At 35.4% G+C, this 19041-nt stretch overlaps 1 protein-coding gene across 6 annotated transcripts in view; it reads right to left on the reverse strand.

The window, feature by feature from the left end:
- Window positions 1-19041, reverse strand: part of tjp2a (tight junction protein 2a (zona occludens 2)) — a 42595-nt gene that overhangs the window by 22901 nt on the left and 653 nt on the right. For 2 of the 6 annotated variants that reach the window (XM_081613814.1, XM_081613811.1), the window contains exon 1: window positions 2833-3087. In XM_081613814.1, coding sequence (XP_081469940.1) covers window positions 2833-2892 — 60 coding nt within the window. In that variant the 5' untranslated portion in view covers window positions 2893-3087. Of the gene's footprint in view, window positions 1-2832; window positions 3088-7766; window positions 7897-11979; window positions 12587-19041 lie in introns of those variants that run through there. The other 4 variants (XM_081613808.1, XM_081613807.1, XM_081613809.1 and 1 more) reach the window with 4 other exon arrangements.

Below are 19041 nucleotides of genomic sequence, written 5' to 3' on the forward strand. Positions count from 1 at the left end.
CACACTTTGGACACCCTGATATAAACCAATTACAGATCAACAAGTCAATGAGTCTAAATATTACATTGAAAGTGTCCAAACAAATTAAGGTAAATGTTTAAATATAAAATACAAAGAAAGTCACAAAAAATTCTCTAAACTGTTTTCACCAAGTTTTCTATTATTTAGCAAATATAAATAACTTTAGCAATCCTAACTGACCTAAAATAAGAAAAGTTTAATCTGATTTAACTTCAGACACTGAGAACATTTTTTTTTGTTTCATCTGGTTTCAACTGTAAGTGATGTTTTCCAAATTTAAGTTTTTAATCAAACATTAGATTATATTTCATTACAAAACTGTTGAGTTTGGTTATAAAGCAGCTTGTAGACGCAGATGAAAAATGTAGAGAACAAGAAGCAGAGATGAATAATCTGAGAATAAATCAGCGAAAGCTTTTCCTCTGAATGTCGGGAGTCGTTACGTAATAAACGTTTCCTCTGATGAGGATCAGAATCACAGGATGTGACTTAAACTAATTATTTACAACAAGAAGAAGAAGAAGAAAAAAAAACAGGAAGCTGCAGGAAAAAAAAAAATCTGCTCGGTTTATTTTTAGACGCCACATAAAGACGTGGATAAAAGCCTTTAGATATATAAAAGAAGCAGCATTATTTGAAGAAACTTTTCCCCTGAAGCAGATGGACAGGAAATGCTAATGATGCCCTATGCTAACTGCGCTAACGCTACAACACAAAGCAACTTAAAAACTCCAGATTCTGCTTTTTGTTCCTTTAAAGTTACATTTTGAACACAGAATTGATATAAGCCCTTTAGAGTAACACTTTACCGTTTATCAGATTCTACCAGCGTAAAAATGGCATTTTCAGAGATATGGGTAAAAAAAACATATATATATAAATTAAAACAGGAAAATCTGGTGGGAATTTAAGGCTCAGTTAAGAAAAGTGAGTAGCTCAGAAAGCCCCAGATATAATCCCAGGCTTTTTCCACCAATTTATTTATGAAATCATAAGTAAATAATTCCCACAAAAAGGAGGAAAATGTCCCATTTCATTCCCTTTAGATGGGACAACAGTAATTAAGCTAAAATAAGGAGCCCTGTCTTCCTGCAGGAGGAGCCAAAAGCACTAAAACCAAACCACACGGTGGATGTTTCAGAACGCTGACTCACCGTCACAGGAAATTATCAAACAAAAAGTCTAATTTTATCCACAGAACAGATAAAACTTGAACTAGTCAGCAACCTAAACTCAGCATAAAAACCAAGAAAAATATAAACTGTTGCCAACAGAAGCAGCTTTTGTAACAAACTCAGGGTCAAAGGTCAGATTAGAGGAATCTGATGGGTAATATAATCTGCAACTAATGTTAAAAACATACTTTTTTTTTTTTAATACTTTGACTTCTTTCCAGAAAAATCCCAGAAATTCAAATCTAATGGATGCTGGGAGAAATGTTGTGCAGTGGCGCCCTCTGCTGGAAACAAAGCGGCATTACACCTTTGATTTTAAAATGAATAAACAAAATAATGGATTAAAAAAAAAACTAAATTAAAAAACAGAAAAAAACCCAGTTCTTACCAAATAATACAGATGTAAAATAATTTAAAGAAAAAACTGAATTTTTTTTTTTATAACCATAAAAAGAAAAATCTACGGAATAAATCAGAAAATTAATCTTGGTGAGAGAAAAAAAAGATTTCACAACTTTTAATATCAGACAACACTGACATTAGCATCTCATAAGAGATATTTATTGCCATTTTATACCCTTTAAATGATATTCTGCTTGCTGATTTTAATAAAAATTTATTTCTTAAGCATGTATTTCTCTAGATAAATTATTCCACTCATCTTAAGAAATTCTTAAAATGTCTCTTATGAGGTTTAAAACATTTCATATATTTGTAAAAATATATTAAATCTGCCATTTCAAACCCTATGAATTAAATCCAGTAGTATTTCTGTGGTCAATTTTTACATTTTACAGATAGAAACAGAAAAAGTGCCAGAGTTTTCAATGTTACAGCAGTTTAACACATATTGCTGCCCACAGTCAGCCAGCTGGCTGAAAGGCCTCCATGTTTTTCCTCATACTGACAAGAAAACACTAATTTGCCTCCTTTGAAATGAATCTAGTCGCTCAAAAACAATCAATTTGAAATATTTGGGTGTAAATACAATAATATTGTAACAGCTTGGTATATTTATACTATAATTTATTCAGGGACGATCAAACTTCCTTCACATTGATTATTAAAACTCAAACTTGTGACAACATTATGTGACTTCTAATAACAGAAAGTTGCAATTTTATTTAAAATGTTTTAATTTAAAAATGCCACCGTAGATGAGGCCGAGTTGTAAAAATGTTCAATCTAAGTGGTTAAACTTTGATTATTAGTTGATTAATACACTGTTTGTCGTATAAACACCAACATAATGTTCAAAATAGGTTTTTAGGGTTTTTTAGGTTTAACCAAGAGTGGAAAAGTTCCTGAGGATCACAAACTGTTTTAATGGATGTTAAGTTTTGAGTCACTGGGTTCAGGTTCCGGCCTGGAGCCGATAAATAATCCGTTAAAAACGGTGAAATGGCCCTTTACTGGACCTTCCAAACGGACGCCAACTTCGGCGCCGTCCTATCAGCAGGTGCGGCAGGATGCAACAGGCTTCAGTTGGGATCCATAGGGGGGGATAAACCCCGAACATTCCCGGTTTTCTACCCCTAAAAACAGCCACACAAACCTCTGTGGCCGCTCCAGTGTCACTTCTACTCCCGGTGGAGGTTTATAACTTCAGTTCGTTTTAAAAACGGAAGATACTTACGGTTAAATTGCGGGGCGTAAATCTTCTCAGAGAGAGCAGGGCCCCTCTGTTCACAGGCATCACGCACTTTGAACCGTCCCGGACTGGTACCACTGGTTTCCAACCGAACTCCCTAACTGGATGAACGTTTCCGGGTGGCACGTCGGCCGAAGTGACGGATAAAAGTAGGAAAATACACAAGTTTAAAGATTTTACAGCCACTTCGGCTTGACTTAAAATCACGAACTTCGCTCCCTAAAAAAAAAAAAAAAAACATTAAAAAAAAAAAAAAAAGCGCCGAGGGCTGTGAGCTCGAGCCGGACCGAACCAACGCAAGCAGCGGCGGGGGGGTGACGCCTTCACAAATAGTCAGGATAAATCCACTCCGACGTGAAAACCTCCTTATAACCACACTATTAAATCGTTTAACTCATCTTTAAATATTTAATAACAATTAAAAGCCAAACCGGAAGAAGTAAAATGCACTTACACAAAAGTTGTCGGCATCTTAAACCCCCGGTCGGATGGAGTAGTCCGAATTTCCCATTGATTTTTAAAGCTGTGAAGCTCCCAGGCGGACAGAACAAAAAGTATGACACAGGAAAACAACATCTGAGCGTAATTTATCTATTTTTAGACAGGCTAAAAATAAATCTGCATCAGACACAAAGCAATGAATTTTTACACTCCCACACATCAAAAAATCCCAAACTGCAACATCTAGCATTCAAAGTATTCACACCCCTTAAAACTTTGTCACATTTTGTCCGGTTAGAACCACAAACTTCAGTTTATATTATTAGGATTTTATGTAATAAAGGGAAAAATGTTCTTTTAATAAATGTTTATAAATGAAAATCTGAAGTGTGTGGCATGCATTTGTGATCCACACAGATGTTCTTTATCCAATCTAACCGAGTTAGAGATATTTTGCAAAGAATACTGGCACAAATTCTGAACTTTGTGTTGGTTTATTACATAAAAACTAAACAAAATGCATCCAAATTAGTTTTAAAGTGAGAAAAAAAATGTAAGCCCAAGATATATTAATATTTCATGAAATTATGCTAGAAATAAATTCTCTCTAAAACTATTTAGAATAGTTAAAAAATAAAATGTAGAGTTATTAAACTATTAATCGCCTGTAAAATGTTTTTAAAAATGTATATTACATTCTATTTGCAGTTGCTTTTAAATTGTATACATATAAACAGCTTTTATGCCCATTTTATCTTTTTTGTGAATAATTGTACAAAATCTTTGGTGGAGACGTCAATTCAGACCTTATTAATTTGATCTTTTGGGTGTTTTATTGTGCCTAATAAATATTACCTCATCATAATCTTCTAATACAACCAAACCAAATTGTTTCCATATTCTGCTGCCACAATGTCTGAACTATAAAAGGAGGCTATAAATTGAATTATCCAGGGAGATAAAGCAGGGATTATCCCAATTATAAAATCAGGGATTAGTCCATGAAGAGGTTCCCAATTAACAAACAAAAAAATGAATCCAAAGTCTAGCAGATGAATCATGGCTGCAATTATTTCAATTTGAAAATGAAGGATTATTTCTCACTCATAACAAGCAGATAGTTTTTATTGATTTTTAAACCTTTATCCCATATAAATATGATTTTTTTGTCATTTACTTATTGTATTATTTTTATAGCAATTGTTTTTTGTTTTTACTTACTTGAATTTTTTTCTTTTTAGAATTAGTACTTTGTATTTTTTGTATAATTTTTTTTACACTTAAAAAATTAAACCATATGTTATATCTTCATATTTTTACTTTTAGTGTATAATTCACTTTATTCCTTTCTACTGTATATTTTGTGTGAGTTGAATCCAATATTTAATTTTCCAACTTTTCAGTGGACAGTTAGCTCCTAGTATTCAACCGGTTACTGATCCCAGCCGCCCAAAAATAGCTAAACACTTTAAAACTCCTTTAAAATGCTTTTAGCTACCTATTTTAACAGTACAAACCTTAAATATATCTTAATATACATGAATTCACAGAGTGGAAACCGTCTTAGCTAGCTAGCGCTGCCACAGAAGCTAACAGTCTTTCTCATCTCCACATTTGGAGTATTAGCCAATCAGCACGACGCAAAATAAAAGGTGCTCCTTGATTGGCTGTTACGAAAGCGGCAGCCAATAGCGTGTCACGTTGCACTCAGTGTTCTAGCTTCGAGATGCGTTCCACAGACAAATTTCAATACGAACCCGCAAATAAGCAAGGATTCACTGTTTAATAAGTAATAACACTGATAAATTATTTTATGTCTGTTTTGGCCAAAACAATCAACTTAATCTCAGCAGTTTAACTTTCTTGATAAGTAAACAGCCGTTTCAGGATTTAGTAAAACAACATAAATAAGCTAATTTCAAAACAAATGCAGCTCTTCTGCCCTTTGAACGCCTATAACTTTTTTCTGGAAGAGGAGTCAGTGTGGTAGAAATAAGCACATTCCAGGGCTGCTGAAAAATGTCAGGCACAGCTCAAAATAGGCCAACCTTATGCAAAGCAGCCTCCCTGACCTGAATTATTTGTGAGACTGAGCCATTAAAACAATGAAGCTTTCTGGATCTGACATGTCTCTCTGGTTAATCATCATCCTGGGTGAGGGAGAGCAGGAGGAGGGGGATCTCTGCAGGAGAGAGGAGTGTTCAAAAATGTTGATAAAAAAAGGAAAGAAGCAGACTGGGAGACACTGAGTCACTGATTCTTTTAATCCATGTCAGCACACAGATTCTGCTTTCTGAACCAAGGTTTGAACCATCCAGGGACACGAATATAAAACGGCTTCATTAGAAGGTAAAACTAAAGTTTTCATTAGTGCAGAAGTTTGAAAATAAAACCAAAGAGAAAATCTGATGCTAATCTTCCAGAAGGAAGTTAGCAACATCCATAAGATATGATCAGACCTAAACTAAACAAACAGAAGGAAGTTTACTGGATTTCAACAGCTGGTCTCCATTTTAAACCAGATTTCTATCTTTAAGATTTCCCTAAAAAAAGCTTCAACAACAACAATCTATTAAGTTAAACTCAAATATGTAAGGATGAAAATAAAACTGCATTTTAGTGAAACATTATATACAAATTAATGGCACACAAAGTGATTTCAAGCACTATTTTTTGTTAATAGGTCGACAATAATGCAAAGGTTTTGTGGAAGGAAAAAGTGTGATCTAAAAAGGCTCAAACCTGACCTTTACATGATATATTTCACAAAGAGGGTAAGGCACAAAAAGTTATTCCTAACAATTCTGGATGATCATAGAGGGAAGCATCTCAGATTATATATGTAAAGTTTGGTGGAAGAAAAAAACTGTGGTAGAAAAAGGCTCCAACCCGGCATGTAAACGACATCGTTCACAAGCATAACAAGCCACACAAAGTTATTGCAGAGAATGCTTGTTTCAATACAGAATGCTGTACGACACTACGCAAATGGAAAGTTTAGTGGAAGGATAAGGTGGTAGAAAAAGGCTCCGACCCAACAGTTGTTCTCCAGAGTATAAATGACATTCACAAGAAGGATAAGCCACAAAATGTCCTTCCCAACAATATACCAGAGTATATAAATAGAAAGTTTAGTTGAAGGAAAACGGTGGTAGAAAAAATAAAGACTCTGACTTAACAATTGTGGTCCAGAATGTAAAGGACATTCTTCACAAAGTGAATAAGCCACAAAAGGTCATTGTAAATAATATCAACTGTCCCAAAAATGCTAAATCCCAGCTTCCAGAGAGAAAGTTTAGTGGAAGAAAAAGGTGTAGATGAGAGCTCTAACCTGACAAATAATAAATGACAGCATCACAAGGGGGAGAAATCAGAAAACATTTCCAACAATGCTGAATGATCACAGAGTGCTGTATCTTATTTTGAAAGTTTGGTGGAAGGTAAAAGTGTGTCTAGCTGTGATATGACATCCTTCACACAGAGGATAAGCCACAAAATGTCCCTGCTAAAAAAGTTATAAAATCCTTCATCTGTTACTACCAATTTTACAAAAATTAAGACTTTAAATGCATCAATTTACATTTAAATTTCTTTAAATGCTCATTTGTTTCTGTAACAAATTTACACAAAAAAATCCCTTTCAAAACTAATCACTGAAATAAATTATTTGAATATTTACTGATTTATATTAGGAAACATACTGAGAGATGTGACTAGTTCTGTTTGTTGGGATTTTACTCTGCATCATAAAACACTTTGTATCCAAATCAAAGTTTTTAACCACATAAAGCTAAACATAGTTTAACTATATCAGTCCCCAGATTAGTTTACCATCTTTTATTTTTCAGATTTTATTTATATTAATCTGGCAGCTGCTTCAAATGTTTAATTCTGATGGAACAAAATAATAATAACAGCTTCTGATTTATTGATAATATGGAGGAAGAGACTTGGATTAAATTAATGGTGGAAAAGGGAAAAACACTGAGAAGATAAAAAAAATAAAGCAAAAGATTTTTGGGGAAAAAAAACACAAATGAGAAAAGGTGCCAAAAATGAAAATGCGGAACAATAAAAAAAAAGGGAAAAGGTGAAAATGTTTTAAAATTGGAAAAGGTGAAAAAATGAAAAAAGAAAAGAAAAGACAAATGAGCATTTCAAAAATAAGAAAAAAGAAAAGAATGAACAAAGACACAAAAAAAGACAAAGAAGGGGGGGAAGGAAATATCCAGTGTTTACTAACAACATATTTTAACGTTACTCCACAGCAAACATACAAGCTGAATTTGACAAACATCTGAACTAGAACCAAAGCCGCTGTTCATTTGGTGACATTTTAAACTCTGGGTAATAAATAAAACCCCTTTCACAGCAGCTGCATCATCACAGCAAAGCTTCCTGACCCGAAGCTCTGACCCCATGTTGACCCCTAAACATGGAGGACGCTCCCTCTCCAACGCTCAGCGCGTGAAACGTACCATGGTGATGGCGGAGAAGCTCCTCGACGACAGGCGGCGAAGGTACAAGTAATGGGCTTCTCTGGACCAGCAGAACTTACGGCTGGACTTGAGCAGGTCAGTACTGGTCTGGTCAGAGCAACCCTGGTCCCTGAGAAGAAGAAGAAGAAAAACTCAGCATTTTTCACAGATCAGGGACATGTGAAAGGGCAAAGGTCAATTTATTAAGTTATCAAAACTGATCCCAACACGACCAGTTGGGATGACAAAGGGTAAAACTAATCAATTATAAATAATTATCTGGATCATGACACATTTATCATCTTAATAAACTGAATGCAATTATTAAAATGCTTGAAAATGAATAGAAGTGCAATAAAATTTGCTGTATGGAATCATATTACTGCCAAAAACGCTGAGAAGCTTCTTAAGCAAATTAAATCCGCACATTTATCAACTGATCACAGGCATTTCTATTCATTCACAGTCATTACTTTTGTTGGAAAAATTGTGCTTTCAATGTTTACTGAGTATTAGTCAGAAAGGGAGGAAGCAGTTCTGATTGGTTGGATTTTCAAAGCACACACAGTGACAGCCAACAGGAACAGCATACAAAGAGGAGGAGTTAGACAAAGAAGAATATGAAGGTAAGGAACAGGAAAAGTTGTGATTTTCCCCCTTCTTCTTACATTCAATATTTTTGGCAAGAATGTGACCCCGTAAGAATGGACCCAAATGATAGATATCAAATGAGGCAAAAAAATAAAATAAATTTAGACGAATGTCAGAACTGCAGTGAAAAGTGAAATAAATGGATATTTACTAAAGCACTTCCTGTAGACTTAATTATGGCAGCACAGAGGTTCCCAAAACGGGGGTCAGGGACCTCTGGAGGGTCACGGGTCACACCAAATGAGGGGTCATGAAAGGTTATCAGAATAATAGTAGAGCCAAAATTAATAAACACATCATGAAATAAACGTTCCAATAAATGTCACATTAAATATACATTAATAAAACGTATTTTTATAAAATAAGCCAATTTAAATATTTGTTTATAAGGGGGATGTTTGTTCTTCCAAAGGCCGACAAGGATCAAAATATTTTTTTCTAGATTTAACTTCAAAGTTGGTTTAGTATAAATTTTTGCTTTTAAAGTAAGAGATTAAGCCACTGCAATAAAAACTTTTCAATCATCTTTTTGTTAATAATGCATTCTAAAAACACCATTTTGAGTTTATTCAACTTAAAATGTGATAAAAACCAGAGAAAATTAAAACATTGCACAGTTATTGCCACCGATATTATAAAACTCAGCAGAAATCTGTCTGTATTTCTGGGTGTTTATGAGCCGCTGAGCCCTGAGCTTTAAATTTTTAACGACGCTTCTGAAATATTCAGAGGGAAAGTCTCAGCGGCCGGACTGTCAAACTGTCAACTCTTCAGTCTGATTCACCAAACACTTCAGGACCCGCTTTTAGAAAGTCCAAAACACAGTTTGGCCTTTAAAACCTGCAACCAGACCAGCGTCCGTTTCAGGATCTTTATCGTCTAAAAATAAACTTAGTAAATATCAGCTGTGATTTGATGAAGGAAAACATTACAGGTGATAAAAACAAAGATGTTTCTCTCTCTCCTCTCACCCTGACTAACCGCGAGCGACGTGTTCAGTCCTCTGCCAACATGGCTCTCGTTTCCCTCTCCAGGTTCCCATGGTAACGGGTCCCTGAATAATAGCTGGTGCTGCCAGCTAAGCGCCTGCAGCGGCGAGGACGTGGAAGACGGTTGGGGGGTTTCTGATGGTGACGTTTTAGGAAAACAGCTGCTGAGACGATCCTGGGAAACTCATTTTACTGGTTCAGAACATTGTCCTCCATGTTGGTCGCAGCGACAGATTCACATCAACAGTCCACAACGACTGGCCTCTTAAAGTTATTATCATAATGTCACGACTTTATGCTGGTAACCTCACAATTTTATTTAGGTACGTCTTTTTCGTACAACTTTATCCTGCTAACGTCACAACTTCATTCTGAAAATATTACAGCTTTTTTTTGTGATATGACGTACAACATTTTTGTAAAATGAAGACATTCTGGTAATACTATGACTGTTGTACAACTGTTCTCATATTGTGACTCGTAATACTACGAGTTTTAACTTGTAATATGTCTATTGTACAATTTATTCATGTAATATTACGACATTCTGGAAATGTGACAATTCTCTCACATTACAACGACTTTATTCTGGTAAAACTACGACAGTCAAGAACATTTTTACAATGTTCTTGAAATATCATGAATTTTGTCTTGTAATGTTTCTCGTCATACAATTTATTCTTGTAATCTTACGACTTTGTTGTAGTACTTCTTTGTTTTGCGACTTCTCATGTCACTATGACTTTATTCTAAATGTCTTACTACTATTTTCACATCATTACGACTTTATACTTCGGCCCACTCCACTGTTTGCTGAAGTCCATTCATTCACACCTAAAGGTTTGGACCAACAGGGAAACGAACTCTGGTCCATTTAAAGCGAACTAAAACTCTCAGGTGTGAATATGGAAAACCAGATCATTGTTCTCCGGGAACAGTTTAAGGAAAGTCAGGAGTTTGTTGATGTGTCAACATGTGTTCTCCGATTCCAGAAAACGCTTTAATCAGACATTTTTAATGAATATCTTGTCCTTGAATACCAAAAGTGAGCGCCGTCTCAACCACATATTTTCTTAATAATTCCTCTTGCAGGTGAAGTTTCTTTTTAAATTAATGTCCTGCGTATCGGAGCACAAATAGGCCGATTCAGACAGATTTTCCCCTCTGAGAATAAAACCGCTTCAACAGAAAACAAAAGGTCAGTCATCCTGACATTTCATCTCTGTTTGCTCCACTCAAATAAACCTGAAGCAAAAGTATTAGATAAAAAAAAAGATCAAATCAACCCAAAGGACTGGAGAGAGCTGAACTGTCCTCCCGTGACTCAACAGCTGCAACATTTAAAGCAATCCTCATTTCTGATGCAACAACATTTCCAATCGCTCTCTGCTCGTCAGCCTCCAACATTCGGGAAACCGAGCAGAACAAAAAGACCTTGGAAGTTTAAACAGCTGAACTCTGAATGCAACAATGTCTCCTTTTGCTTCAGAATATTCTGTTATGACGCCTGGAGGTCAAAACCACCAGATATTCAACTCCTGCTGCTGCTTTCAGTTCACTGGACCAGCAAAGTTTGGACTTTAATCCAAAATATCAACAAAAGGCTCCAGTTTTTATAACAAAATAAAAGGCCTGTTAAAACAGATTTCTGGTTAGAAGCTGAGTTTTTTGGGGGTATTTTCCAAGTTATAAATCAAGGGTGTTCAAAGTAGGGTCCGTGGGCCGTTTGTGGCCCCTGGATGGATTTTGTGTGGCCCACCCGACCAAAACTCAAGAATTAATTCAACAAATTAGGATAAAACAACAATTTTAAATTGAAATCGGCTTACAAAATTGTTAGATGCGAAACAAAGTGATCATATTTTAAAGTTTTCTGCTTTCCTTCTGTTGTCATGGTAATAAACACATAATTTACGCATCGACTTGTGATCCGAGTTACAGATCGATGCATCCAAATCTGCTTTTAATTGTTGTATTGAAACTTGGCTAACTACAGGAAGTGTTTTCAAATAAAGACCAACTTGGATCCTGTTTTAATTGATGAGAAAAGATTAAAATTATTCAAATTCAGCCCAAAATAATAAAAGGTTTTTCATTTTATAATAAAAACGTGCAAAAATAATTTGAAGTTTTGTATCTATTGCTTCAAACGTGCAAGAAAAAAAAAAGATTTAATTAAAATAATCATGCTTAGTCTATTGTTAAAAGAAACTGGATTTACTTAAACGTGAATCATTTTAATTAGTAACAACAACATTTTAGACATTTTCTTTTTTGGCAATATAGTTTAAAACAGTCATCTTACTCTAATATCTAAGAGATGTTGTTACTAAAAGTATGAAGCCCATAAAGGCTAGATTTCATTGATACAATCGGTTTAAATACAATATATTACAGTGGACAAATGAACACAACGGATAATAATGATCAGTATTTGTCTCTTCATCTCTTCTCTCATTGGTGCTGATGTTATTTTTAAAGCTGAAATCTTAAAGGTACAGAATCCACCTGTTCCTTCCCTGACCTAACAAACACTGAATCTTTTCTGTCTATTTGTGAAACGTCCATCTCACCCCGGGGGTCGCCACAGCTTCCTGCCCGGCGGCATCAGCTCCCGTTTGTTCAGGGGAACGACCCCCATGGCCGCCTGCATGATGGTGATGAACTTCTTAAACTTCATCTTCTCTTTTTTTTTAAGTCTCTCCTCTAGCATCCATCAGACCGCTGCTGCCGCGCGTCCATCTCGTTTCCTCTCATCTGCCCGCGCCTGACTCATCAGATGCTCCGTCTCCGCGCCTCACAGCATCCGCTTCTCCATGGCAACGAGCCTGGGATCCAGCGCGGAGCTCGGCGACATCCCCGCCGCCGCTGCTGACGGACCGACGTCCTTTTGGCTTCTCCGAGCGGGAAGCGAGCCGCCACGCCGTCGCTGGGAGCTGGGATGGCGTCACGCTTACATAATAACAACGGAGCGTCTCTGGGCATTACACTAATGAAAATGCTGCTTCTGCCGCCACCACCATCATCATCATCATCATCCTCATCATCGTTGCTGCTGCTGTCGGAGCCGCTGGGATAATTGTGTTACTAAGCTCTGACAGATCATGGAGGCTCCCCGCCCCCGCCCACCATAATCCCCCCCATCGAGGCTTAGTCTTCTCGCCACTTAAACAGCGACCCTTCAGCCGACACACCCCCCTTCATCAGCACAGCTACGGAACACCAGAAATGTCCAAACCTCTGATACACATGTTCACAGAGTTCGGTAGTAGCACTTACATTTACTCAAATATATTTACTCGAGTTTCTTGTTTGAAAAAACATAATACTTTTACTGCACTGTACTCTTTACTTTTATTGTGAAGTATCTCTACTCTTTCTTGAGTAACATTTCTAGATTTTCTATCCACTGAATGAAAAACAAACGTTTTAACCAAAAATCCACCAGACAGACACACACCTGCGGCTTTTGTTAAAGTTTCTCAGTTTTTTTTATTAAAGAAACTAATTTGGAAAAAAACTTATTTTGCCTGATTTTGTTACTTATATAAATTATTGTCATTTTGGTCCGTAAAATACCAACATTTCAACTTAAATTTATATTTTAGTCCATATAATTATGGCATTTTTAAATACTAAATGACTGATAATTGGATCAGTCCCTTTGATCGAGTAACTTTTTACCAAATACTTTTTTTTTACTTTTACGCAAATAAGAATGTGTTTCTTTTGGAAGTAAGCTGTCGTCACTCAGCAGTAGCCGAGTTTCCATTACAAATGTGACCAAATTTTTATGATCTTGTGCATTTTATTTCACAATTAAATTAAAAGTGCAGTTAAAAACAACAATTAAAAATCATGCCATGATTGTTTCTTTCTTAAACTACATATGGAAACCTTTTACCAACTACTTTCATTTCTTGAAAAGCTAACATTAACTCACCAAGACAACATAAGCTAAACTGTAATAAAAGATCTACAAAGCTTAAATGTGCCAAGTTGTTAAGTCAAAACCGGCTAAAATATGTATAAATAATATCAGATAAAATATGTAAACTCATGATAAGCTAAGGTCATAAGATTTACAAAGCTAATAACCTAAAAAAAAAAAAAAAAAAAAAAAAAAAAAAAAAAAGGTGAGCTAAGGTAAATTTAACTAGAAGATAAAAATCTAATTAGGATAAAAAGATTTTAAAAAAAGCAAAGCTATACTAAATCAACTTAAGATAAGGTTATCTAAGCCAAAGTAAACAAAGATAAGCTAAGCTAAATAGGAAAGTAATGCCAACATAAGCAATAATAAAGTATATTATGATCAAATAAACTAAATTAACTCGTTTCCATGTTCGTCATGAATCATGACTTTGCTTCATGCCAGGATTTTTCTTGCACAATATTCAGAATCAGCCTGAAGTAAAACTGGAGCCGTTTCACCAGACAGAACCACCAGCCAAGAATGTGCTGAGGTTTTTTACATCGTTTGGTCCCGACTTGCTCAAACACACACCAAGCTCAAAAAGTTCATGGTCTTTTCCTGCAGGTTCTCTGGATTATCCTTTATCAAGCATTAAGTTTTTAAAGATAAACTTGTGTCGTCTGTAAAATCAGCAGAGCCAGATTAATAATCCACCATTGGGTCTCCAGATGACAGCAGATATGCACGTCCTGGGGGGTTCAAATAATAAAATATTAATCTATGTGCCTTCCTGATGAGATGCCAGCTAATGCAGCTCCGAATGGGATTTATGCTAGACCAGCCTGTGGATTACGGCTCTGGATGGTGGAGCCACGAGAGCTGCTGCAGATTTCGGAGCAGGAAAACGACAAAAAGTAGGAACACCGTCAGTACAACACGGGGGAGCAAACTGAGAAAGGGATCATCTCATGTTGACTGTTTAGGATGTTTAATAAAATGTTTTCATCTAGAGAGCTTTTGCTAATTTGTCATAATTTGGGTGATTTTCCAACATTCGGTTCAATTGAGGACAAAAACTGCAACATTTGTTACATTTTCAGCTGCTGTTCTCTTTCACACACAGTCAAATGAAACAAACCCTATGAAAAGCCTGTTCCCCTCCTCGCCAGTTGGGGCGCTGCACCAAGAACCACTGAAAGAAACGACACCAAAACCTTTGAAGACACTGAAATGTAAACCAGAATCAGATTTTAGCAGTTGGAGGATTTTGTTTTCCTCTTTGGATAAATACCACAAACCATTTCTCCTGCTAATGCTAGGCTAATGCGTTGGTTTTGGTTGTATTTTCCCAGAATGCCCTGCGCTGTAGTCCACTTCCTGCTTGGCGTTCACATATGTATTTGATCTGAATCAGAGTTCACCCCTCCTCAAATGAACCAGACTTTCTAGGCAAATGAACTGGAGTTGGATTAAAGCAGATTAATCAGGACTAGTGTGAATGTATCCTGAAAAAAACAGTTAGACAATTTAAGATATGAAATTGTCTTAAATTTAATCTCTTCATTACTGCTCTGGATATTTAGTTTTTCCAGCAAATGGCTTTTGTTTTAAATATATATATATATATATTCCATTTAATTAAATTATTAAATTAGTTGGTGCTTCAATCATTGATTAACCACAACTAATCCAATTGTTTCAGCCCCAGAGGCATCAAAATTAATTATGAAGCTAAAACAAATCCCACAAAAATGATATTTAAATGTGTTTTAAACAGATTTCATCTCCAAACATGTTGCAGACGACTTTAATCCTGCATTAAGGACTGAAAGTGTCAGTGAAGTTCCCATTATTAATAATAGAAGACGGCAGAGCGTGACTCAGCCCTGCAGCCAACTCCTTTGTCGCTGCACGTTTTCTGTTTCTCACCAACTTTCTATTTTTAATTCCTCAACCGGGTGAGCGAATGTGGCAGGAGTTGCTCGGTCTTCTTAATGCCTTTACATAAGCAGTTTGTTTCTCTGGCCCTTGTCACGACCCCACGTGTCGCGCAGTGGCGCGGTGGCGCCGCGTTCCCCCGGCCCAGGCCATTACGCAACGTCCAAATGCAGTGCATGTGCGAGCCAGATGGAGGGACACATGCCAGCCGCAAATCTGTGGCGGGAGTGTGCGAAGGGAGAGGGAGAGGAAGATTGACAGGGAGCGAGCGAGGAGCACATGCTCTGCACAGGTGGAGTCGGGATCATCAGGGATGATGGGCAGGAAAAATGTCTGGTTTTTCAATCTGCCGGGACGGAAAAGTTGTTTTTTTCTTTCCTTCAGCAGCAGCACGTCATGCAAGGAGATTAAATAAGCAACTTATCTGATACTGTATCTGATCTTTCAACCAATGGAGGAGGAAAACACTGACATTGCTCATGAGAACGAGAAAAACCAGATTCTCTAAGCTGTGGATGATGACTTCCTGTTACCTCAGGGTTAACGATTATTTTAATAACCGATTATTCTGATGATTATTAAAATGAAAACAAAAGACTTTTCATTTAACCTCTTAAGCCTTTTTCTGCCATGTTATAAATACATTAAAATATGCCACATGCATATTTACATTGCTTTTTAAATAAGGAAATAAACATTTTATTGCCTAAAATGTGAAACAGTAAAGGAGTAAAGGAGGAATCTGCTCAACTTAATGACATGTCTGACTGATCTGATTATTATTTTATGGCTTAATTGATTAATGATTGGATAGCAACAGATGCTTAGCAGATTTTTTTTACATAATTTGAAGCAGGTGAAGCTGAATCTGCACTTGAGATGTTTGAGGTAGAAGATATTTACAGAAAAACTGTTTCTTTTTTTATTCAGCTTTGGTTTCACCATTTGGCCTTTTTTGAGTCAATTATCGATTACTGACTGTGTTGACTATCATTTTAATAATCAATTAATGAAAAATAATCAAATTAATAATGATTAGAGTTTGATTTATTAATAAATTAAAATGAAGTATCAGAAATTTATGTTTTAAACCATCTTAAAATTGTATCAAATAAACAATATAAGTTGGACTGAAATGTTAAAGAGTTTTAAATTTTATAATTCTGGGACTATTCAGTAAAGTTTTTTCAGTTTACAGTGAGTTGTTTGTGTCTACTGTCGCCACATGCTTGGTCAGCATGGCGGATTACTGCCAAGTCAGGGAATCGATGAATTTCTTCCCTTGATGGATAAATTTACCAATGACTGGACCGAACCCTGACTATATGATTAAACTAGAACATGTTACATTTTGGATTCTATTGTTTTTATTAATTAGTAGGCCGGTCATGATAAGAAATTTAGCTGCACCATAAATCGTCCAAGTTATTGCGATACACAATAATATTGTTGTTTTGGGACAATTTCCAAGTTTTAATGGCATAAAAATGCAAGAACACGTCATCAAAGATTAATAAACTTTAAATTCTAATGAACATTTAACTCTGGAGACAACTTAAATACTCAAAATAAAATAAATGATGAAGTCTCTGTCAACATAAAATAAAATCCAATCTGAATCTCATGTGGAGCTAATTTGTAAATTTATCCGATTGTTTATCTGCAATCTGAACGATCGCTTTGCATTTGATCAGATTCTTACATCAATAACTCGAGTTATAGGCTTATAGATACCAGTAGGATGTAATTCTGACCAGTTTGTCCAGTTAAAGTCTCTTTAAATTGCCTATTTTGCCAGTTTGAGTGATGCAAGCAACCCAGACTGTATTTAAAACTGAGTAAAATTACATTGAAGCTCAGTTTTCATTGTCTTATTAATACTAGGAAGAGCTGCTCAGGACTTCACAGATTAAAATGTTTCTGTTCAAAGGAATGCTTGGCAAACGCTGCCGGCCGAGCAGATGAAACACCTCCCTGCTGCGCTGATCCACAACAAACACAGAGGGAGGATCAAACATTTTAGAGCAAGCCGGCCTCTCTGCCTCCTCTTAACACATTTAAAAACAAACATTTCTTCCTCTGTTCAATGGAAAACCGCAGCCAGCACTTCCTTGCCTGCCCACTTCTCTCTGAAATGCTCAGGTTTAGTAATCAGGAGAAAAGAAATTTGAGTCATGAAGCAGGTTCTCCAACCGGTCCGACCGATCAGCAAGTAAACAGCATGTAAATGCCTCCATTACCTCACTAAACAGGGTTCATTATGTTTGACAAAAACCCAATAAAAGTAATAACAAGAACTGAAGGTCGACAGGTCGGGAACAATGAAGAGGAAATGGAAGTAAAACTGAAGAAGTTCCAGCGATTAGAAATGATTAACGGATCATAAAGCTAAAAATAAACAATATCAGGAATTTAAAGACCAACAGGAAGGTTTTTGTCATATAATCACATTTTCCTGTGTTATTGAAAAGGACATAAAATCATTTGAGTCAAACAGGATCCTGCCCTTTGGCTACTAAAGTGAGCCCAGCCTCACCTTTTCTTCTTCCACCAAAAATCCAGTCATAGTTATCTGCTAATGTGCTAATAGAGGAGATCATTTTTAGCCTGTAGCGCTTTTGCTAATTTTGGAAACATTTAATCGCACTGAGCTTCCCCTAATCTGATTTTAATTGAATAAACATCTTTATTGAAGTGTTGGTTATGAAGAATCTTCAAGAAATTATACGTTTGTATTCACGCTCTTATTTTGAAGGGGTGAAGACTGTTTTAACGGCAGTTCCATTTCCGCCCTTCAATCTTTTTTTTCTCAATAACTTTATTTTAAAAAACTAAATAAAACATGGACAGTAGAGAACAAGATAAACAAATATAATAATATTTATTAGCTTTAACTTCTGTTAAATACTGTTAAATTTGTTGGTATAGTGCATTAGCATTAGCTTTAGCTAAATATGGTGTTGATGTAGAACTTTACAGCTAGCATACTGTGCAGCAAAGGTTTAGAAAGTTATAAATACCAATCATTGACCAATTTTAAAAAGATGTGGGTTATTAGTATTTCTTTTATAGAATAAAAATTAATTTTGCAATTTAAAAAAAATGCAGTTAAATATTTTGTAAATTCTGAACAAATTTTCAAATGTGTCATCTTTTTCACTGATTATTTTTTTTAAGAACCTAAAAACTTAAAATTGTAAAGAATTCTAAAAAACAACTTAAATAACTGGAATTATTTAAATATTTTGTAATTAAAACAAGTATGCTTTTTTTTTTTTTTTTTAACGTAAAAACTTTCAAAATCCAAACAAACAGTTTTTTCAAAGAACAAAAAATTGGGAAAATGTTTAGTAAAAAACAGGAAGCTGAAAATATTTGTAGATTTTTTTTTAATTATCAGAAACTGTAAATGACTAAGAAAATATTTTAAAAAACATTTTACTAAAGAAAGCCTAAATAATTATTGTTCAGGAACATTTTAAAGGAAAATACTCTGTTATTTTTGTAGATAATGTGCTTTACAGTGTTCAGACTTTATTCTTATACAAACATTTGTACATATACAGAGTTTATCCACCTGTAAAAGCCATAAAATAAAATTCCACATTTGTATTTCTCCTCATTCACAACTATTTTTTATACTAACCGAGTAAATTGTGAATAATTTCCACATATTGAATCTCCCATGTCTAAAATATTTTCTATCATTTTTACAGATAAAGCAAAAGTATCCAACCTCAATTTATGCTTGAGGCTTAAAAGTTAAACGGTTGAGAAGAAA

The sequence above is a fragment of the Poecilia reticulata genome, chromosome 12, assembly GCF_904066995.2.
Source record: "Poecilia reticulata chromosome 12, P_reticulata-male-v2, whole genome shotgun sequence".
NCBI lineage: Eukaryota > Metazoa > Chordata > Actinopteri > Cyprinodontiformes > Poeciliidae > Poecilia > Poecilia reticulata.